This window comes from Phalacrocorax aristotelis, chromosome 2, assembly GCF_949628215.1.
Source record: "Phalacrocorax aristotelis chromosome 2, bGulAri2.1, whole genome shotgun sequence".
Taxonomy (NCBI): Eukaryota; Metazoa; Chordata; class Aves; order Suliformes; family Phalacrocoracidae; genus Phalacrocorax; species Phalacrocorax aristotelis.
Window position 1 is genome coordinate 16380974 of NC_134277.1, and position 23286 is coordinate 16404259.

The 23286-nt window shown below is 41.8% G+C and overlaps 1 protein-coding gene across 1 annotated transcript in view; it reads left to right on the top strand.

Annotated features, from left to right (window-relative positions):
• Positions 1-580: 580 nt before the first annotated feature.
• The window catches only part of ITGB1 (integrin subunit beta 1), a 44621-nt gene continuing 21915 nt past the window's right edge, over positions 581-23286 (top strand). The window contains exons 1-4 of the mRNA XM_075082492.1: positions 581-860; positions 20939-21008; positions 21253-21338; positions 22865-23087. Coding sequence (XP_074938593.1) covers positions 852-860; positions 20939-21008; positions 21253-21338; positions 22865-23087 — 388 coding nt within the window. The 5' untranslated portion in view covers positions 581-851. The remainder of the gene's footprint in view (positions 861-20938; positions 21009-21252; positions 21339-22864; positions 23088-23286) is intronic.

Below are 23286 nucleotides of genomic sequence, written 5' to 3' on the forward strand. Positions count from 1 at the left end.
AATCAGTAGATCCTCCAAGAACCTACTTTAAGGAGCACTTCAAAACACCAAGGGCACGTGCGAAGACAAGCAGGCTCCGGCCGAGGGACGCGGGGAGCCCCGCTTTCCAGCGTCAGGCCAAGCTCAGCGATCGCTTGTTGACTTTCACTGCTTTGGGAAACCTTTGCGACCAAGTGGGACGGGGGGTCCCCCTTCCTTTCCCCCGCCACCCTGCTGCCCCCACGCGTGTTCCGGCGCCGCGGGCACCGCCGGGCCGGGCCGGGAGAACTCCGCGACGGGAGCACAGGGCTGCGCAGCCCTGAAGAAGCGCTGGGGTCGAGCAGCCCTCTGACGCCGGAGCGCCGAGGGGAAGGAGCAGTAGGGCAGCCCCGTCCCCGCTGCCCGTCCCGCGGGGACCGCGGAGCGGGGGGGGACCGCCAGCCGGGGCGCTAATGAAACCCCACCAAATAAGGCACTGCCGGCCGCCAGAAAGGGAGGCGAGGGACTGGTAGTGAGCGCTCTTCCCTCCTTCCCTGCCCCGCCGCGGCAGCGGGCGCCTCCCCCGCCCGGCCCTGACGGCAGCGGGGAGGAATGTGTTTCCGGGGCGGGGAAGCGCGGCCGAGCGTGGACCTTCCCCTCCCCTCCCCCGCCGCGGCGGGCTCCCCCCAGCAGCTTGGAGGCGGCGGCGGGCAGCCGGACGGGGAGTGAGGAGCGAGGCCGGGCGTCCCGCCGCGCCGTGCCGCGCCTAGGCTAGGCCAGCCCAGCCCAGCCCTGCCCAGCCCAGCCCGCTGCCGGGGCAGAGGGGCAGCTTCAGTCAGTCGGGCGGGCCGGCCGGAGCGCGCCCCCTGCCAGGAGCCAGCAGCGCCGCGGCCATGGCCGAGGTAGCGGGAGGACGGGGCGGGGGTTGGAACCGGTCGGGAGTGGGCTGAGCGGTGCCCGCCCGGCAGCGCGGCGCCTCGCCTCGCCTCGGGCGCGTCCGCTGGTGACCGGGCGGGCTCCGGCGGGTGGTGCGGGGCAGAGGGCGGGGAGCACCCGGGAGCCGTTGCCGCCGCCCCGGGGCGCGGGTCTCTCAACGCCCGTCCCGGGCGGCGGAGGGGCCGCCTCGCCTTCCGTCGCGCCTGCCCCGGCGGTGTGCCCCTCCCGGCGGGGCGGGCGGGAAGGTGTCGGGCCTGGCCTGCGGCTTCCCGGGGCGGCGGCGGGACGATGGCCTCGGTCCTCCCGTGCCTGTGGGGGCCAGCCAGGCCTTTGTCCGCCCAGGGCCTGGCCCGCCCCGACCCTTCCCTCCGGACGGAGGTGGGAGCCCGTAGCGGTGCCCTGCTCGGAGCCCTGCTCGGAGCCGCCCTGTGCCCTCCGCGGCCCCCCGCCGGGGTTGCCCGGGGCAGGGGCAGCGCTGGGATAGGTGAAGTTTCGGCGGCTTCCCCGGGAGTGCGTGGGAGGGCGGGCGGCTTCCCCCACCCCCGGCGCCCGGTCCGCGGCGGCAGAGCCGCAGGGGGAGGGCTTGCCTTCCGCGGGAAGCGGGCGCTGAGGAGAAGCGAGTTGCCGGAATGGGATCGCGAGGAGCGAAGCAGTGCAGGCGGGTGAATATCTAGATTACTGCCCTGCTCACGTCTGCTAAAAGTGACCATGAAGAGCGGGGTATGTGCACTGTTTGAATGACGGCGTGGTCGTAGTGCAGCGTTTTGACTGCTCGATGCGTTCAAATTTGTGCGTTTTCTGCTCTAAGCTGGCTTCGAGCCTTTATAGCCTGTTATAAGCTCGTGTCGGGGTGGAAGCCGGAATGCGAGGCCTCTGTATGTGATCTGTTTCACCTGGAGATTTCTGAAATAACTTCCAGCAACAAGAGTGCAATGTTTGACCCTATACCCATGGCTGGGAGGAAACATGAAGTGATAGGAAACTCTTCTCTGACTCACCGCTTAGTCCATGTCAGATGCCTTTATCTTAAAGAATAAGCGTCTGACTGCCTGTTAGAATCATCAGGTAGTCCTTGTGACTATATTTCTTTATGAAAAAAAGTTAACAGTGTTCTTGGTTCCTTCTGTGTTTGTCTTTGGTATAATACAACAGTCCATCCAGGTCAAAGCACGTGCACATACCTGTTGGGTGAAGACGTTGATTTTTCTGGTAGATTTGCCGTTAGCGCCACAGTCCTGCTCATGCCAAGACACACAAAACTTTAGGAGCAAGGATTGTCTCTATTCGGATTAGGGGAAGCGCTCATGGCTAATGCTGCGTGGGTGCTTAGTGTTCAAACGGAGCGGGGACTTTACGTGTGTGAAAACGGATTTAGATAATCTACTCATGGCACATTAATCATTCGGTGGGTGATGGTGGTAGGGCAAGAAAAATCAGTCCTCAATTATGAAATGAGATGACTTGGTAGCAGTGCTTTTTGTTTGTTTTAAAGCAGTATTGTACTCTAGAAGGATGTAAATTACACTAAATTAACAAGACTAAGAGCAGTGAAGGCATTCATGGTCCGTATCCATCCCAGTGATGAAACTGATGATTCATTCTCCTGTCACAAAAAATATTACTTGCCTCTGGCAAATGATTAAATAGCATTTAGCAAGCTTGCCTAAGGCTATATTTATAAGGGTTGCAAAAATAGTGAGCCATTGGCAATAGGTAGGCAAGACAAGGCAAGTTGAGGACATGAACACCTTCAACTTTTGTCCTTTTCAAAGATGTTTCATCTGAAAGGTGCAAACCTGACAGGCATGCAGAATGAAACCTTACCTTAATCAAAGTTGGAGCTGGTAAGTGCTGTATGTTTGCCAGCCATGTGATAACTGAACCAGACTTATTTCAAAATGGAATGTCAGCAGTTAAAAATCTGTTGTTCTTTGTGTGTGCAGCCAGGGAGCTCATTCCGCTCTGTACATGCAGTCATCCAATCTGCATCATGTTCCGAGTTATGCCCACCCTTGTGAAGGACTGATTTGGAGGGAAGCGAGTTTTTTTAGAATATGCATGAATTTCTGATGTGAGTGCAGAATTTTAGTGTTTTGTCTTGAGTTTTGAGTGACTCAAGTGGCTAATTCTCTACCACTTCCTTTGGGAAGTGATTCCCACAGCTGAAAACAAACTGTCTGGAAACTTTTCCTGCTGTTCTTTCTTCCTGATTCATTATTTCACTTCTCTGCTCTTAACCATCCTCCCTATACCTTTCTTAAGGTAGCTCTGCTGTCATGGAATTTTGAAAAGAGCTCTTTTGCTGTAGTGAGTGGGTTAGGAAGTAGATAACTCGGGTAGTAGAAAGGCAAACTCGGGGAGAGCAATGCAAACACGGGCTGGGCACATGTTATGTTCTTCATTGCCCTGAATATAATTCCCTTGCTGCCACTGGTATGAACACTCTGTAGTTGTTTGTAAATAGTTGTCATGCCTACCTTTCCACCCAGTCTTGATTTAGTTGAGTGATGTGATGTGATGCACACTTAGCTCGTGGTTCTTCCAGCCCTCTGATGAGCCTGCTACAGCCTTCCTAGCTTTCCGTGGCTCTTGGTAACACGGCCTTCAGAAACGGTTCTGACTGTGATTGCGGCAGGACTGCTGTTAAAAAGGCTGTTGAAGTGCCTCCTCCTGATGGGACCCTTTTGTAAGCTATTGTCAAAGTGTAGTTCTGGAACAGGCTGCACCCCTGCTCCCTTTCCTTCCAGTGGATAGACTGGCAGAGTCCCTGCTGTTCCTCTCCTGCCCAGGGGCCTGGGCTTCTTCAGTGCAGACCTGCTGGTGATGCCTTCACTCATGTCACCAGTGCATGTAGGGAGTGGATGTGTGAGCTGCGATACCTTCTGTTCTGTTAGTTGCACCCACCGCATGGTGTGGGGAGTGGGTTTTGCGGGGAAAGGTTAGAGGCTGGATGAAGCTTTGCTGGCAATTGGTATACCCGGCCTCCTCTTCTTCCACTCTCTTTTCAAAAGACATTTTGTACCCCCTCCATGTGAGAGAGACTATTGTGATCAGTGAGACATTGCAAAACTGAAGTTTAAACAGGCAAGCATTTTCCTGATCAGTGTGAACTGTGGCAAGCTAGCTAGCTTTAAGATTAGTTGCTCATGCCTCTTCACATGGCACTTGGAAGAGATACTGGTTAGACAGATCCAGAACAGAGAGGATCTAGGTTTGGCAGTAGCAGAGCCTATTCTGCCCTCGTTTGCTTTGCTAGAACTTAGTGATTTATTTTTTCCAACTTTTTTTTTTTAGGATGGCCAATCCCCTTGGCATCGTTTTAATTCTTAGGAGCTGCAGTCAGCCTTCTGAGAGGGAATCCTTGTTGGGAGCGCCTTTTTATTTTTCTTTTAAGCTTCTCGGGGTCTGTTGGTAGAGCTCATAAAGCAATTACATAAATTAAATAATTTTTTAAAATGTAATTAAGGCAATATGTAGTTAGATTTATTTTGGAAGTGTCATTAAAAAGTACTTGCCAGCATGTGTACTATTCCCCTATGACTAGATTTTTAAGTCATCTGCTACATTCTGTGCTGAGTATAAAATTTCCTGTCTCCCAGCAGCAGCAAACTTGGAGTTAAGTCCATGTTTTCCTACCTCTCATCTCCCATCTGTCTTTATATTGCTGATGCTACAGATTGTTCCCACTTGCTCTGCTCGCCTTGCTTTGAAGGCACTCACTAGTAGTAGCATTCTCAGTAGAATTTGTAACGTTGCTGGTTAGGTGACTTGAGATTTTTTCAAGCTTCTGCTCTGGTGTGTGTGTGCATGAGTGTTTTTTATACAAACGCGTGCGTCTCAAAGCTTTACAGGAAAGTGAGTTTTTGGTGTAGGGGAGAGTTAGCTGTTGTTTCTGAAGAGGATGTTTGTTTGTTTTTCAAGAGGGAGTGTCACAGAATCACGGACTGATTAACAAATTCTGTGGCTCTGTCTCCTGGACAGACACTGGCAATATCTCAATTTGATTTAAGGCTCCTTTTGTGTCAAAAAATTGAAACTTGTTTGTTAGTTCTAAAGCTGCAAATGTCATTTACGGTGGCCGATACCATCTCCTTTTTTCTGTGTAGTTCCTCCTCGCTCTGTGTCGCTTTGCTCTGTATTCTGTTGCCAGCTTTCTGACAAGGGTGATATTACTTGCCGTGCAGTAACTGCAGTGATCCACAGTATTGACCAGGATCTGTCACTTGTTGTGGTTATGGAGTTTCTTGGGTGGCCTACAAAGTCATTTTTGTGTTTACCCACAAATGGGAAGACAAATTCTACTTTGTCTTTTTTTTTTTTTTCCCCCAATTTGCCCTGCGTAGGCATGGCCCAGCAACCTAAACTGTTAAAACTGTAAGTCAGGACAAATTTATGGCAAGACCTTTCTCTAAATGTTCTTCTCTCCCACCATGTGGATTAGTAGTGTAAGTACCAGTAAAAAGCATATACAGCTTAATTGTAAGAAATTGTCATGTGCTTTAGCTGTGTTCATAACAGGCTATATGAGTTTCTAGCCCAATTTAAGATGTGTGTAGGCTTGCCAAGTAGCTTGTATTGGGAGTGTCACGCAGAGAAAATGAAAATTCTGACTCCTGTGAATGAAAAATGAGACATTGGGCACCTCATTGTGCATCACTAAATAGTACAGTTGTCTTTTTCAATACTAAGGGTGTTCTCTTTAGCAGAATGTTATATTAAACATCCTGTATTTTTGTAATAACCACCTACTTTTCTGTTCTTATATTAATCAGAGTGGTTAGTGGACTTCCTAGGCTATCGTATTCTCCCATTAACAAATTGAAGATGTTCCCAGAGATGGTAAAGTCACTAATTTAGTAAAAAACTCGTGCATAACCAAGTACATGGTAGGGAAAGTGGCCTGATGAGACTACAATATTCTTTTGGTTTGTATTAGAGGGGGAAGTTTTGAGTAATAAAATTGAGGCTAGAATCTTAACTTTGTTATTGCTAGTAAGAGCTAAGATGATACTGGTGTATTCTTACCATCCTTTTCATTGTTTTCTTTCACAGAAAAACATATTTCATATCTTTGATAAATTAATCGGTTCTCATGGTCTGCCAACAAAACATTAGTTTTTTGTTTGTAGTTATTTTCTCTAAACGTCTCATTTGTAAGACTATGTTTTTGTGCAGATTCTTCTTAAAATGCTCATAAACTATAATACATACAATATCTAGTGCCAGTATGTTCCCCCCAGAAAAGATCAACATAATATTTGCAGTTCATCTATTTCTGAATTGTGTTTGGTACAAGATCACTTAGGCTTAACTTAGTCCTAGTTTTGACCTAGCTTAGTTTTAACTTCTCCTCGGAGAGCCGTTGTTTCTATGGATTCTTGTATTAAACTATAAATTTCTGTGTAGTATACATGCAACATAAAAGTACTCACATGTAGTTAGTTTTATTTTATGGCTCTTAGCAAATAATTTTTGTACCTTTAGAGCTGTGCAAATAAAGGCACTTCTGATGTGGAAGGTGACCAGAAAAAGTGAGAGCTTTCTTCTTTTCTTGTCCTTGTGGTAGAATGAAAAACAATAATTATACATTGGGCTGAACTGAAACACTGAACTTACCCTCATGTGAAGATGACTGATTTGTGGTTATTTAAGAGAAGAAAAATAATTGTATTAGATTAATTTAGAAAGAGTCAGTATTTCACTTAGGAAATGGTAATATTGTGAGTCAAAGGTAGTATCTTGGATACTAATGTGTGCTTAGTCCCCGAGTGGTTTTGAAAAACAAACCTGAGACTGCAATGTGTGGTTTGGCACAGCCTTCACCTTGGAGTAAGTATTGAGATAAGGATGCAAGGGCCATTCCCTTTTGCAAAGGAAAAAAGAGGATAAGCTGTCATTCTAGTGTTTGTTAATTTTCTTTGGTGGAATTGTAGTTTTGTGTGTCTTAAGATGGTGCTAACCTGGGGCGTTGGCACCAAGAGTTGTGCAGCTAGCTACTCTACAAACCCGTTTGATGTGTCCTCATCTGCGCTGTGTCTTTGTACCGGCAGGACCCACAGGGAGTGATCTGTGGCCGTATGCTGCCATAAAGCAGAAGATCGCAGGATACTCTCCTAGTCAGTTGAGGGGTAACCTGGGTGTCAGGAGCATACCAGGGACTGTAGGAGGTCATTTGAAGGACCTGGCATTCTAGTAGATTGGCTGGCATCCTCTGCAGATTCAGTTGCTCAGGTATTAAATTGGGCAACATGCAAGCTCTGCCTAGGCCCTCAGCTGTCTGGTTTTCCAGATCTTAGGTAAAACGGTTTTGTGTGCATATTGAGTACAGCTAAAGGGAAAGCCTCTTTCTGAAGTGGAGATAAATACAAAAGAACATAATCTTTTTGATGTTAAATAAAAAGCACTCTCTCAGGGATCAAAAGATTACATGCTTTAGTAGCTGGTTATCTTTAAATTGGGATTAAGTTTTGCATCGGCATGACTTCTCGTATTATTGCCGCATCTTTGATAGTGGAGTGGCTGAAGACTTTGTGCTTGTCCAGTCAGCAAGTGAAATGCTCCCTCTTCTGACAACAAAAAGGAGAAATAAGAAAATCTTTGCTGGCATCATCCACAAGATTGACTAGGGTGAGCAAGGTTGATTAGTTGCTGCCAGCATGTTCTGGCTGAGACTTGTTCATATGAGACTGATGTTCTCTCGTGGAATTTGGTTTGGTGGGCATGGGAGAAAGTCAAAAATTACCTTCTCTGAGGTTTGTTTTGTGTTTTCGCAAGGTTGTATTTAGTGTATGTTAATGTGCTCACTTTCTGGTGCCAGGTAAAGACTGTCCCAATGCTGAAAGGAGTACTGTAGCCCATCTATGTAAAATACAACGCTTGACTTTTTGAAATGTCAGTTTGCTGGTTTTGTGTCAGAATAGATTAAAAACCTGTGTCAGGTGTGTGAATGTAACCTTCATGCGTTTCCAAAACAACTCTAAGTGTAACATTTTAGGAGATGACATTTGTTCTTCACTTTTACTGTACAGTTCAAGAATGGGAGATAATTTTTTTGTGCTGTTTTTGTCATTTCTATGCAAATCCAAATCTGTGTGAGAAATTAGTGTTCAAGAACTTCGGTGTAATTTTTCCTGGGTGTGGACTTGAGCATAAAAAAGGAAACAGTAGATTTCCTTTTTTGGAAGAACATACTACGCATATCAGCTATAGGTTGTTTAAAATGCATCATAAAATTGATAAATGGTGATAAACATTATTTTCCTGTGTATTTGTTACCTCTCTCCACTAAGGATGTTGTTTACATAACTTCTCAAAGGCTAGACTAAAATGTTACGTAGCCATACTGCCGATATCCCCAGTTTCAGTGCAAAATTCAACTTTAGCATTGAAGAGTAACTACAGTGTCTAAGATTGCTGCCAGCGTTATCATCACTGTCATCTGCCCAATTTGGAGAGTGGATAGATGGTAATAAAAAAGCTTGCACAGATACTGGCCACTTTTTGGTGCATAATTCACAATGTAGTTTCACTTTCTAAATGAATAATGTCTGTATTTAATATGATTAACATTTGCTTGTAGCTGGAAGCGATTTTAATACTACATCTCTGGAAAGTTTAAGAAAAAAAAAGTGGTCTCATTAGTGATAACTCAAAACTCTGCGGCAGACAAGTGGTTTTCAAATTTACCTGGTTTTCATATTTTGTAAAATGTTCCAGTGGCCCTGGAACCATGAATTCCACTAAAAATGTGGTTTGTTTTTGTAGGAAATAAATGGCTCTGCGGCAATTTATACCAGTGTAGGTCTTAACTGTCCCTGCTGCCTGTAGCTGTGCAGTCTTGCCATCCTCCGTGCATCAGCAGTGGAAGTCATAAGGCTGTACAGTAAGGCACTGAAGTAGCTGATCTGGTTGAAAAATAGCTTGGCAAAAAATTAATTTTCAGTTAGACCTGCTATTTCAACTGAGTGACCACATGCGTTACTAGTGACATGCTTCAGACGACGGGGAGGAATAGGAAAATGTGCAGGTCATAGCAGGAGGAATGTGGGACTGCGGTAGTCCAGAGATAAGTTGGTATAAGCTGCTGTAGGACCTCACAGCATCTGTTAGTGCATGCTTCAGTGCTCTTCTGACTTGAGTAATCCATCTAGATCAAGTGAGAAATAACTCAGCAAGGAGTTATTGCTCAGCTTGTTCCACTGTCTCAGTTACGAGGTGAAAGTATCGCCCGCAATTGGCACCAGATAGATGAAGGGTAGAAGGTGGGGAATTTTAGGGCCCAGAGTAGTTGAGCTATCTCTGTTAAGTAGTGGCAAACTGGTAGATCTACTCAGCTACTTTGAGAAACCTCCTCTTTTATTGTCTTCTGCAGTCCTCTTAGAAGCGGTCTGTGAACTCCAGGTTTAAAATCCTGCTCTGGAAAGCAGAAGTGTATTAATAGGCAGGCTGTTTAGGCAAGTACTGGTTTTCATAAAATACTTTGTGATGGGTTGGTTATTTAATACAAAAAAAAAGAAAAAAAGATGTCTTTTAAGGTTGAATTAATTTTTTTTTCCCTGAGATTGGTGAGCTTTTTGCAAATGCTCAAACTTCAGGATTAAAATCTGAATGAAGTCAACTGTTTGTTTCACTGTGTGCTTATACCTAGCCAGCTATTACTGCCATTGAATTAATAATAATGATAAGTTTATATATGTGTTAAAAATAAACATGCATATGTAAAATTAAATATATATATAGAATTAAATATATTTTTTAAAAAATCTCAGATAGAGATTCATAAGGCTGTATGTAGTTCTGTGGGGTGACCAGTTTTTTATTATTTCTGCATGTTCTTTTTCCTGACTGCTTACGCAGTGTTGAAAGTACGCTGAGGATGAGAATTGTTTCAGTAGAAGTCTTATTCTAAATTGTGTTAGAATAGTGAATCTTTTAAAAAAACTTGCAATTAAATATTTGGTTACTATCTGTAAGCATTATTCTATGTACTTGTCATTTAAATAGTGAATTAAAATTAAAAAAAAAACAGCCCACCCAAAGCACCAAAACGAAAAGAGCCCCAAAATCAACAACAAACAAAAAAGGCAAAAAAACCCTTCAGTGTTTTGTTCTTTGCTTGTCTTAATTTTTTTGGCCAACTAATTTATTACAATAACCTACTGGAAAAAATAAAATCAGAATAGCTCCCCAAACTGACTGGCTGGCTGTGTTACAGAGCATTCACCCAAAACCAAGATGAAAGCTAACTGCTGCCGAACCAACTCACCCAAGGACAGCAGAGAAGGAAGGTGGGCCCGTGACAGCCAGGATTTAGGCTGGTTTAGCAGCAGTCAAAAGAGCACGGTGTCATTTCGGAGGGCCATCGGTCTGACAGCTATGTGCTGCTTGGTAAAAGTTGTTTCCTCAGCACTCCTCTGTCCATGTCGAGGTCTGGTTCAGTTCACTGAAGCTTACAGAAAGCGGTTTCAATGTGGAGGGGAAAGGGATGAATCAAGATATGGCTCTGCCAGCCCAGCAAGTGGAGCTGGCTTGGCATGGTGGTGGGCAGAGGTCCATGAGTGGGAGCGCAGGGGCTGAGGTTGCTTTTTTGGAGGTGAGGATGCTGTAGCACTGCTGTTCCTTTTGGCAGCAGTTAGCTTTCATCTTGGTTTTGGTTGCTGAAACTGTACCCTGAGTGTTAATGATAGCTGCTGGTGGGTGAACACTGCCATGTAACGAGGGAGTTTCCGCTGAGTTTGCCCTTTGTGGTGTGCCAGCTTCTGGCTTCCTGCAGTACCTGCAGCAATAGCCAGCGAGATGTTTGCAACTGTTTTGTCTTGCAGAAATAGATGAGAGAGACAGTGTATTAACTGCAATTCTCTAGCTTTTTACTTAAGAATGTGCATACCTCTGTTCTGCTTTTCCTTTAAAAGAAAAGCTTGGATTAAAGTAAGTTGAGCCAGACATTTTGACAGTAGTGGATGTTACTAAGGCAGTACAACCTCAGAAGCATCAGTTAGCTGTGTAGGAGCTATATTTATATGTTTAACTAAACTTTTCGTTTCCCCCTGTGTGGATGAATGTGAGGTTTGAGTTGCACAAAATTAAATAGCCTCTTCATGGGAATAGTAAGTGGTGCAGTGTGTGTGGGGAATTTAATACTACCACAAGGAACAGACACCTGTGTTTTTCTACTAGAATGGCTTAAATCATTATGTGTCATTCCTAATTGTAATCCTTCTGAGATGGAAATGCTAGACTTAGCTAAGAAGTCTTGTAGACTAGCAAGACCTATGTAAACAAGCTAAATACTCAGTTCACACTCTCCCCAACAAAAAAAAAATGGTGTTGCATTTAAGCAAGAGGAGAATTTAAATTATTATGGCAAAAATGACTGATGGGTCTGAAAGCATTTGAAAAGTGATGAAACGAGATTTTTTTTTTTTTCCTCCCTCTGTTACAATCACAGTTGTGTAAAGAGGTGCTTGTAATAATGAAAGCCCTGAAATATTTGTTGTGGAAAATGCCTACTGACAACAATGAGATTGGGTACAGTGAGAATTCTTACAAATTCGTGGAGACAATGTGCTTTGTCATTAAGGCTGTGATGGACTTGAACTACTGAAAACTTCAGTTGGCAAGAGTACAGAAAACGGATATTTTTGACAGTGACAGTTTTAAGGGCGGGGAATAGGTGTTTTGGTTATTAACGCTTACATCTCTTCATTATATATTTATCCTTAAAAAGGAGGCTTTCAAGGTGCACATGTATAGAAGCTGCTGCAGATACAGAAAATAAGTTTCAACCACAGTATCAGTACCCGTGGGCTTGGTGTGTTAGTTGTTTAGCCTCAGAGAGGTGCTTTGTGGTGTGCTTGCATGCTGGAATAAGCAGCATATGAATAGGTTTTATTATTTTGTCCTTGGTTAAAATTCGAGGAGATTCACAATGTCCTTGTAGGAATCCCAGCTTTGTCTGCAGGATGTGCCGATGTGGGATTTTTTTAGCAGAAGAGAGGAGAGCAGGTGTGTGGCGGTGGGGTGTTATGCTCTTTTATTCCGTACTTTAGTAAGCACAATAGTTTGAGGGGTGTAGAATAGAAAGAAGTAGTTATAAACTGGCTTTTCAGAAAAAGATGCAAATCTTTTAGCTGACACCAGGTATAAGCCATAGGTAAACAGTGAAAGCATATTTCTGGTGTTTTAATTAGATGTAGCCGCAGGCCTCTGCCTGCTCTGCTTGAGAATATGAAGACTTGTATTTCTCTCCTAATTTGAGGTTAAGCATTAAGTGCAACATACCTGTTTGTTGGTCTAGGTCTCCAAAATACAGTTGTCAGATCTTACCTTATAAATTGCAGTCTGTGGATAATTGCCTGGTAAAAATATCTAAATAAACCCATGCAGAAAAAATAATATTCTCATGAGAAAGAGCACCTCACTTGGTTCATAAATAGTTTCCTGTATGTGGTGATCATCCACAGGTTATTCACATGAGCTGTGTTGAAGTACTACTTGCCTTTCAAGCATCAAGAGGCTTTCCAAAGCAACTCCTAAACTGTGGAGTCTTGGCTTCAAATTATGATTCAAAAGGTCAAGAGAGCATCATACTCAGTCTCTTTGTCTGTGTTAGGACCAAGTTAGAGACAAGGACGGTTAATCAGCAAAGTGTTCTTAAATTAACAATTATTGGTGGTATGGTAGTACTAAGGAGGTCTAGTCACAAATTCCAAACCTCTTGTGCATGGTGGTATGTACATATATTATCTGGAAAAAGGTCCCTACTTAAAAGTGGTGCTGACTAACCAACGTTAGTTCTGGCCACACCACAGTGCTCTCCAAAAGGCACTAGAACAACGGGAAGAGATCAAGGTTGTGCTTCGGGTTTGCTGGCTTGACAGGTGAAGGCTTTTCATCAGCGGCAGCATCTTCACGTTGTCCCTGAACACTTTTTCTCATTCTTTTACTTTCAGTCACTGTCATCAGCATGAAAACTGGACTTGTGTAACTTTGTAATTTATCTTTTCATAATATATTTCTATTTGAGTAGGCTTTAGCAGCACTAGTATTCTTTACCATTTACTATACAGCTTGGGTTTGCTTGTGATGAGTATTATTTAGGTTTGCAGCTGGTTGCTGGAGTTTGTCATTAAGTAAAATTATCGATGGATTTTGCTAATGAAAACATGTATAGAAATACAGTGCTATTAAATAAATGTAATCTGTCTGGCCTAAATAGATTTACTATGTTCCACAGAAGTCTAAATTTGGTAGGTCTCTCCTTGCTTACCGGAAGTTCCCTGGCTGCCTTTAGTTGCTTGTTGAAAGATAAATATTTGCTTTAACTTCTTTAAACCCATAGGGAAGTCCATGTAGTTCAGATTGGTCAGGTCTGCAATTAGAGAGGGATTTCAGCGCTGGCCAGAGTGTACTAGTTAGTAGTCATGCGTGATACAGGAGGTTAGCAGTCGAGGCTCTCTTCTGTGTCTTGAGTGTGAACATACATCTCTTTCCTTTCGCCTTCCTACACGTTAGGGCATTTGGTGAGAAGGAAAGAAATCTCATACTCCAAATCATGGTCTCAAGACTCTCTGCTTTTATCTATTGACAATATGCTGTAAAATCTGTGTACATATTACAGGGACCAAGATCTAGAAACCCCACTTAAATCTTTCTTCTACCTCCCAGCGAGTGCTTCATTAGCTAAACAAGAGTCAGAACTTTATCAGCCCATTTTCTGTCTCCGTGCCTTTCATTCTTGGTTGCATAGCAGCTTTGGTTTAGTAAGAGAGGTGGTGGGTGCTCTTACTAGTATATCCTGTAGGCTGATACAGCATTCCCAGGAAATGTGAATTCAAACCCTTTGAGGCTGAGGAGGGGCTGGCACCCAGTTATCTTCTTGGGTATGCCTCCATGCTGTAAAATATCGGGGAACCATTACCACCGTCTGTCATGCCAACTGTATCACAACTGGATCTACTGTGTCATCTTGGTTTTATCTTTCTCAAGGTGGAGAGATGTCAAGTATCGAAAACTTTATCATCTGCAGTTGTTCTGAAATAGGTACTTCTTTTTTTTTTCCGATTATAGAGGAAACGTACGTGTTCTATCAAGAAAAATCATCATCCCCACCCTGCTGCCTGCAGCCAGCCACCTAACTTGGGCAGATTTGTTTCCACTCAGTAGTTCAAATCAAGACCAAAAAATGCTTTTCAGGAAAATACCTAACTCTTTTGGTTCCACTCTCTAGACTGTCAGTAAGTTGAGGGCTCCTGTGAAATCCAGGAACAAATACCAATAAATTCTGTATAAAAGGAATAATATGGTCAAACCATGTGAGTGCTCGTGAAGTTAGCTGTTCTGTCTTGAAGCAGCTGTGTGCTATATAAACTAACAAACACCCCATACTCTGGGGACACAGCCAACACTGTGAACAGCCTTCCAGACCTGTTCTCATGAGCCATGGCCTCAGCCTGATGGTACTTGCACATGAACATTTTCATGTGTTCAGCTGAAGAGGCAATGTGATGCAGGTACCTGTGCTGTGTTTTCAGCAGTGGTTTTAGACATAGAAGTCTATTTTAGAACCTAATGGTTATTGATTTTTCCCATTGAATCCAGTCCTTTCTGGTGAATTTTAAGCAACTTAATCTTTTGAGAAATTTTTGAGAGCTCTTAAGTGTGAATAAACTACAGGTAGTAATGCAATGTAACTGACTGAGAGTCTTAGCAAACCAGTTGCGTTACTGTGTGTGTTTGTCTGCCTTACTAAGCATAGGAGAGGGGCACAGTAGTTTCCATGCAGAATTGTGATATGTTTCCCTGTGGTTCTAGCACGCAGAAATGTGTGTTCTCATCTGTTTTTGGACTCCCAACCCTGCAGGGATGATCTGAACTAACCAGTGTCATACACTAATTGTGGCAGGTAACCTCAGATAACCATACTGGAGGAGCTGGTCTCCTGATCCTAAGCAGAAAATTAGTTTCCTGTACCTCTTTGTAATTAAAATTTAAGTCCCAACTGCTTTATTACGTATTATTTTAATGTATGATGCCCCACTAAAACAGAGTGGTTATGGAAGTGTTTATCATGAGCATTTGGTGACTATGCTTGTTTTATTCCATTAAATTGGAGATAATAACCGACGGAGAGAAATTAAGTCCAGTGTGAAATACTGCTGATTCTTTTATCCTCTAGCGTCATGGTAACTGAAATGGTTATGCCTTAAAGCTTTTTCAGGACACAATTTGAATAAACAGTTTTGAAGTGATTAATTTTTTGTATAAAAGCTGTTTCAGTGTTAAAGAATTTCTTATTTTGTATATTAGTCTGGCTTAATGTCCGATTCTTTCCATATTACTGTAAGCAGTTCAAAACCTGCTCTGTTAACATCTGCAAAGTTGCTGGGGGAGAAAGAATATCGTGGTCTTGATAAGCCATGCTGTTGGTAGGCTGGTAGGTAGGTAGGCTGCTGAAGGCAGGCTTAATTCTAGCATTTCCGTTTGGATCAAGGTGCTGCGAAGTCCTGCTTTTGAGACTGCACATCTTGACACTTTCCATCAAGTTCACTTCCCCTACATGGGGATGCTCGGTAGCTCATCTCTGATGATGCAAGATCAGGAGCTGGGCCTGCCTGTGAACTGCAGCATCACATGGCTGTTCCACATCCAGGGAACAAAGTTTTGCAGGGTGAGTTAAGGTTTTGGTTCTTTGATTAAAATTTATTGCTTTTTCAACCATCATTGTTTACCCAAATCTACACTTCCATGAAGAAGAATGCATCGGGTAGTTTCATGGTCTGATGGTCCTAGAATCTACTGTGCAAGGAGTGTATTCCAGCTGTAATTCAGTGTTACAGTAACATCGATGTTGATTAAGTAAATGAGATAGCTGCTAAGGTCCCAAACAAAAAATTACTTACTTAAGATTAGCTGGAAAAATCTACACCACAAACTTGGAAGTTTTAATCAAAAGTAAAACTCCTTGGTGTGAAAAATTTTAATATCTGTACCTGTGCCTTTCTGAGCAGTATATTTCTCTCAAGACAAAGCAGCAAGATACCATTTTCCTACTTTCTTTTATTGTGAGTTGCTGCTTTGTAGTGAATCTTTGTACAAGTTGACATGCTTAGAGTTGTTGTATGTCTGGGTAAATTTGTTTTTGTAATGAATTATATCTGTTTGGGAGTTCTGGCTGGCAGGAGTGCTTACAGAGGTGTGGGCTGTTGCTAGAGGTCTGTAGTGTCCATGTAGCTGTCCCATGTCACTGGGGTTGTTTGGTTTCTCCAGGTAAGAAAATAGCTGTGCCCTTTTTCTCCCCCCCCCCCCCCCCCCCCAAAAAAAAAAAAAAAAAGTGAGTGGGATTATTCTTGCCAGTCCATAAAATTCACACTGAAAAGTGTGGCCCTCAGCTAAAGCTAGTAAATCTTCTGGAGTGAGGGAAGAAGGAACTTTTTTAGCAGGATAGCCATCAAATCCTGAAACAGGCATCTCCAGAGACTAATTCTGCTTATTTTAGAAACATGTCTCTTCCTGCTCTTTTTATAAGCCAAGCCTTGATGACTGGGGGTGGGGGCTGACTGTGTGACCAGTGTAGTCCAGCATACAGCCTTGGACTATAGCAGAGAAGCAGTATCCTTTGCTTTTTTTTTAACTAGTTCTCTTTTTCTCCCTCCCCATCTCACTACCTCCACCATGCCAGGACAAGCATTTCTGTACCCACATGGCTGAAAGTAGCTGCTTTCTTTGTTAGATTAGTGTTTCAGACAGATCTCTTCCTTGTTCCAGCGCTCCTCAGTGACTGCAGTAATGCTAGCACTGGTAAGAAAGGAAAGCAGTAAGAATAATCAACCAGGAGGTTGATTAATGACGATGAATAATCAACAAGGAGGTTAGGACAGCTCTCTTTAAGTGGCTTTCCATCCTTACACTAGATGAAACTGGCTGTAAACATAATCTCAGCTCTAGGAGGGATCAATTCCATATAGCATTTCTGAATCAAGCTTTAAACCTGTGAAAACACAGCTGATGTAAAGAGGTGTCAGTCTGCAGGAAGCATGGACACTAGTCCAAAAGTTAATTGCTTATTTATTTCTAGGTTTATAAGTGTGATTAGAGTGGTGTGTGGGGATACAAATCGGTAGGCTGTCTGGTTAGTGCCTCAGAAAGGTGGCTTCTGCACAACAACTCAACTCTCACTGGATATTTAAACGTCTCCCCTGTGTTCTGAAGCATGGTTAGGTATTTCAATAGAAAGCTTTGCAGCAAGGCACACTTCAGCACGCAGTAGAGGCAGATAGATGCCTTGTGGTGTTTTCCTTTGCTTGGCATTGGCTTGGTGGATGCCAGAGTTACTGGGTCAGATGAGGAGCTGCTCAGCCACGTGGAACAGTAGGCAACGTTACTGCAGTGGCCTAACGGCTTGCTGCTTAATGTCAGTATAAACTGTGGCCCGTGTCTGGTGGGGTGGAATGCTGAGCCGAATAGTGGTGAGAGGAGATGAGCATAGCCATTGATACTTCATTTCAGAGGAATTAATGTTTCCATAACTCTTACCCTTTTCCTTAATCCCATTTGCCCAACTAATTTTCTGCACAGATGCTATTGCTGTTCTAATAAAAAAATTTTAAAAGCTGCAAAAGGCTTTAGTGCTGCGGAGTGGTAAATTTAATTTCTAAGTGTCATGGTGATTAGCAGAATACAAAGGTGCTAAATATTTGATTTGCAAATTCAAAATTAGTCTCACTTTGGAGAAATAATGCTTCCTTTTTCCTGTTGTCGCTTAATGAGTCTCTCATTTCAAATTAGACGCTCCAGAGATTTCCATCAAAGCTGGTTTTGTACAGAAAAAATTCTCAAGCATTACTGTTTGTAGAGACAGTTAGATGAAAAACTTGGAAAGCAACGAGTCCAAACATTCAAGGTTATGTCCATGTTTGTCTTCCTAAAATATTTAACAAAAATAAAGTACGGTTCACAAATGTGCAGAAATAATTTTAAAATCAGTTTTTCAACAGCACACCATTTGCAGCCTTTTAAAAAGGATCCAACTGGTGATATAGTTGTTAAAGAAATTTCAGTTCTTGGCAAGCTTTCCTTTTGTAAGCTTTGAGTTGCCTTTTTTCAGGGTGGGGGAAAATCACTTTTTCAAGGATTCTGGGATATTTTTCAAGGATTTAATTAGAAGGGGAAGAACAAGTATAATAGAAAATACGTAAATGTTGCACAAAAAATTTCATTTATTTCTTGTAACAATAGGTTCTTTTCTGTTCTCTCCATCTGTGGTTGAATACTGACACAGGGTTTAGTTCGAGCTCCACCAGCGGTTTCCAAAGGCTTCCTTTGGCTGTCTAGTGTAGTTAGGCGTTACTTGTTTTGGTTTATTCCCTTAACAGAAAAATCTGCAACAGGTCACTCCACAGTACTAACCAGTGACTTGCACGAGAGTGTATCTGGCACTCTTGTGACCAGGCTGCTGCAGTGGTTAGGAGGAGGTTTGGAGGCTGAGGGTGTGCATAGATTTGCTTGCATTAAATAACAATCAGAATGGAATCCAAATTAGCAAATTGTTACTCGAGTTTTTGCAAAACTCAGCAGATGGAAAAGCCATTAAGCAGTGGAGGTAAAGGGAACGAGCTAGTGTGTGTTGGAGGGCAGGCGGCTTGCTTTAGGAGAGGCAATGGCTTAGCCATATATAGAAGAGGACATTTTCCTTGGTAACTTTACGGGGAATCTGTGCCCAGAACTACATTCATCATGCAGATGCATTTCCACAGGAACGTTTCTCTTCCAAATGGTCTTAGTCATAGTTTTAGCACTGTGTCACATCTTTGCTGACTTATTTATATAGTCTGCATGGGCTTGCTGTGCATCTGCTGCTAGTCTGCCCTAAAAAGGTGAACTGTTTATAACTTTCTCATTTTGGCTAACAGAAAAGACAGTATTAAACTGATGCCAGCAGCTTAGGGTTTTCTTCTTACTGAAAAGCCCACCCCATTCTGGGCTGTACTTAAAGCAAGACTGCTTCTCAAATAACAAAATATCCTTTCATTTGAGGGAAGTAAGGTTTGCTAAACACAAAACATACCTACCATAAAACCAGGAAGGGAGGAACCTAAAAGTTGACCAACCTGGTAAGGCTTTGCCCTCCAGACTCCTAGTCTGATAGGTGTGCTCCTACACCATGTAACCATTCGCTTTCTCAAACCTTGATTCAGTCCCTTCGTCTGTCTTCCACCTACTTGCATTTGTTGGGTCATGGTTCCCCTCTGATCAAGGTTTGTGGTTGCGTGTTTTGATTGAGGTGATTGCTTATAGAGGGGACTTAATAATTAGAGTGTTCGTGAAAAAGAGTTTGTGAATGAAGGACTGACGTCTGCAGCGATGGGCAGAGGGAAAAATTGGAGTTAGATATGTGCAATAAGTAATGCTCAAAAGTTAAGTAAGGTATAAATCACAGTTCAATTTTTTCTTTATTTTTTTAATCAGTAATTTCTTATATGCATAACATCTAGCAAAGTCATTGCACAGCAAATTCTCTTAATTTTCCTATGTCTGAACTCCCCCACCCCCTGGCTATAGCATCCACTGAAGAGAAGAGCAGGCCAAAATGATTTATCAGAAAAACATGAACCATATAATACTGTTGTTAGATACAATTTGTTAGCAAAGGGTTGGCTTCTGTTTGAAACTTTATCCACCAGATTTTAGAGCAGCTATCCCTTCTCCATTAGGTCTGGCTGGATGTGCAAAGCAACGATTATGAATGACTCCCTATCAGTGTGGGAAAACCAAAGCTCAACTGCTATGCTTATTTAAGCATTGCTCACTTTGCTGCTAATTTATCTGAAAAATAGTACATCTTCTAGAAAATGACAGGTTCATTTTAAAAGACTCTGCCAAGTTCATTTTTCCTTGGCTGTATTGCAAGATATTTTTTAGAACAAAAAGGTATTAAGTATATTGATGTTTCCAGGATGACTGGAAAGGCTTTAATTAGCAATAACATTTTAGGAAGACCGAGGAAGTTGGCAGCCAGGGTCCACATTGTCAGAATTCTTATAATGAATAAAAGAGAAATGGGATTTCAAAAGTACCAAAAATCAGAAGATGTGACAACTGACCTTGGCCGACTACCCGCTATTAGAGTAGAAGAAAATTTAGAAAAAAAAAAGTATATTTGAAACCTATTTATAGAACATAATTCTAACTCTGGAGTGCTAAGTGAAGCCTCACCAATAATTAGGGAAAATGACAAGTCAGTAGCCTTACACTGTGGTTTATAGGCATTCAAATCTTGTCTCATAAAGCATATAGACTATATAGGGTTTTTTATATATGTATGTATTTTTTCTGCCAGGCTTTCATTAAGATTTACAGCACTGAACAAAGGGTAAAGTGTTTTTTATTTAATAAAGATGGTATCCATTAATTCTGTGTTGCCTAAAGAAATAAAAAGGGGCTGCGTTTATATCAAGGATGATTTTTATTACATATTGTGAGAGAAAATTCCTACTTTGGAGTGTAAGGTGCAAAGTTAGGCTGTAAAATGCCCTTTGGAGATTCTGAGGAAAATATTTTTGAAAGGGCCTTGAAGTTTATCTTAAAACAGAGACTGAAGAGAAGGTCTATAGCTCTCTTGTTTCCATCTTGTATTTCTGTGGTATCTTTATTTAGAAGTCTGTATCTCTGATAACATTTAGAGCATAAATATTTTTTGAGATGTTAATCGGTTGGTTTGGGTTCTTCCGCCTGCCCTGACTGAAGAGCGTTTCCAAATTTCTCATAGCTTGCTTGTTTACCTAACATAAGAGTATTTCGAAATAATTTAAGAAGAAGCTACCCTGTTTAATGTCTTCTAAATACAAAGTTTAGCCCACAAACATGGTTGTCTTAGAAAAAAAGTGTCCAGCTGGTACAACTAAGATAACTTGATTTGCATCTGCTCCATGTTCCTTGTCTCCTCTGAAACACAGTTACATGTCTGCAGTTTCGTGCAACTTTTTTTTTGTTTTGCTTACTTGTTACGACAAATCATACAATTTGGTCTTCTGATTGTGTATTTCAGAGTAATTTAAAACTGCTCACATGGGCTGGCATCCTCTGTTGTTTAATATGGAATGGATTTGCTCAGCAAGGTAAGTCACTTAATTTCATTGCAGTAGTTTAATGTTGCTTTAAAACTACATATATTTAGCAGATATTTATGTAGATAAATATATCAATGTTAGATGAGTGCTAATGGCAATATGCCAGTCATATCTCGTGTTAATAACCTGTTTGTAGTTAAAGCTTAGTTTACAAAGCGAGAATGAAACAAACTAAAATGTTGTTGTTAGCAGCTTTTAATAAATTAACTGACTGATTTGTGTTCTTTGCTAGGTGGAAGTGACTGCATAAAAGCTAATGCGAAATCATGTGGTGAATGTATACAAGCAGGACCAAACTGTGGTTGGTGTAAAAAAACAGTAAGTGTGAAATTACTTTTATGGTTTGTTTTTTTTCCCCTTGGTTTCAGATTTTAGTAAATACTTTAAACCTATACAAATGTCTATTTTCGTTAATAATAGTTTCCTGTAGCTCTTCATTTTGATACTAACATGTACTTAAAAAATCAGATACTACGATTTTCCTGATGTTCTGGTTTGAGTAGAATTGCTTTTCACAACGTGCTTACTTCTACTTTTCTAAATCTTAAGTGTATACAGACCCTACAGGTTGTCTTATAGTTACCCAGACAGATTCCATGCTGGAATGATTTTAAGTATGCTTCATTATACTCCTACAGTGACATTAGAGTAAAAGTAATTTTAGGTAGACAGAGGTGGAGAAGACATAGGAGGGGAAGAGATTGACGGTTGTCTTCTGTAAAAGAAAGCTGTTCAAATTTTAGTTTTCTGTTCATAGGCTTGGAAGGGGAGGAGACTGGTTTGTGTGGGTGGATTGTTTGTTTCAGTATGATACATAAAAAGACTGCTTTCTTACGTAATTAAAAAATTAAATTCAGGAAATGCAAAATGTAAGATAACCTTAAATTGTGTGACTTAACCAGTCTATGCTGAAGTGTCGTCTTCAGGTTAGAAACAGAAGAAAATGTTTTCCACAGCTGTTCTTCGGTTAATGAAAACTGGGAAATTTCCCCTTTCTTGCTAGAAGATGATAGTCTGTATTTATTTCCATATGGTACCTACTTACTATCCCCCAAACCAGCTTATAAACTTTAAACAATTAATTCAGCTGACTACCTTTAAAATTTGGCCTTGAGCTGTCAGATTTGTTGTAGGTTCTAGTCATCAAGAACTGACAAAGTTTAAGATATATTTATTTATATGCAGAATAGACAAGTTTCTCAATTAGAAGCCTTATTTATTCATATTTGAGGTTAGAGCTTTTTTTAGGTTTGAGGTAATGGTAATTTGTTGTTCAGAACAAAGTTAACATACTGGTTTTGCTTATGGATCTTACTTTCATATTGAATTTCCCCAAAATAGAGTTGTCTGTTTTTCCTCCACTCTGTCAGCATATTGCCATTATTTTGTTGTGGAGTACCAAGGTATGCTTACATAATCTTTAATTAAAGCCTTTCAAAACAAACAAACAAACAAAGAAGATAAAAGGGAGGGTAGTTGCCAAGTAGGCTGTACAAATAGGTTCACATTATTGACAACTACATGAAGATGAGAGCTTTTCCACCTGCTGTCACTTTTAGAGTAGCTAATTTAAAAGCATGTCCTTCTGTCAGAGGTGGCATTGGGCATTTTTAAAATTTTGTTTTGCTTACATCTTATATGCAGGTAAGTGTAAGTAGCTGCAAACTCATGGACTAAACAGTAGTCACTGATGTATTTAGTATAATTTAACATATTTCAGGTCTGTGTGTTTTATTATTGAACTTCAAAATAAAAAAAGTAATTGTAAAAAGCTTTATTGTGGGTACAGTGTGACGAATTGCAGGTAGCTGTAAACTTGATATCCTCTTGCCTGTGTTTTCTAGGACTTTTTGCAAGAAGGAGAACCAACATCTGCCCGATGCGATGACTTGGCAGCACTAAAGAGTAAAGGTTGTCCCATGGAAGATATAGAAAATCCCAGAGGTAGCAAACACGTGCTTGAAGATAGAGAAGTAACGAATCGTAAGATAGGTGCTGCAGAGAAGCTGAAACCAGAGGCCATTACACAGATCCAGCCGCAAAAATTAGTACTGAAACTAAGAGTCGGTAAGTGCAGTTTCATTCTAGTCTTCGGATGATTTTTCTGTCACCACCACCACATCTGCATTTTTTGTTTTTAATGTGTAACCATTTTGTTACAGAAACTACTGTTGTTCAGAGAACCTGAATGATAGCAGAGCTGTTTAGGTCAGCCCCAAGTGTTTAAATACTCCCAAAACAAAACAAACAGTATTTGGTTTTTGGG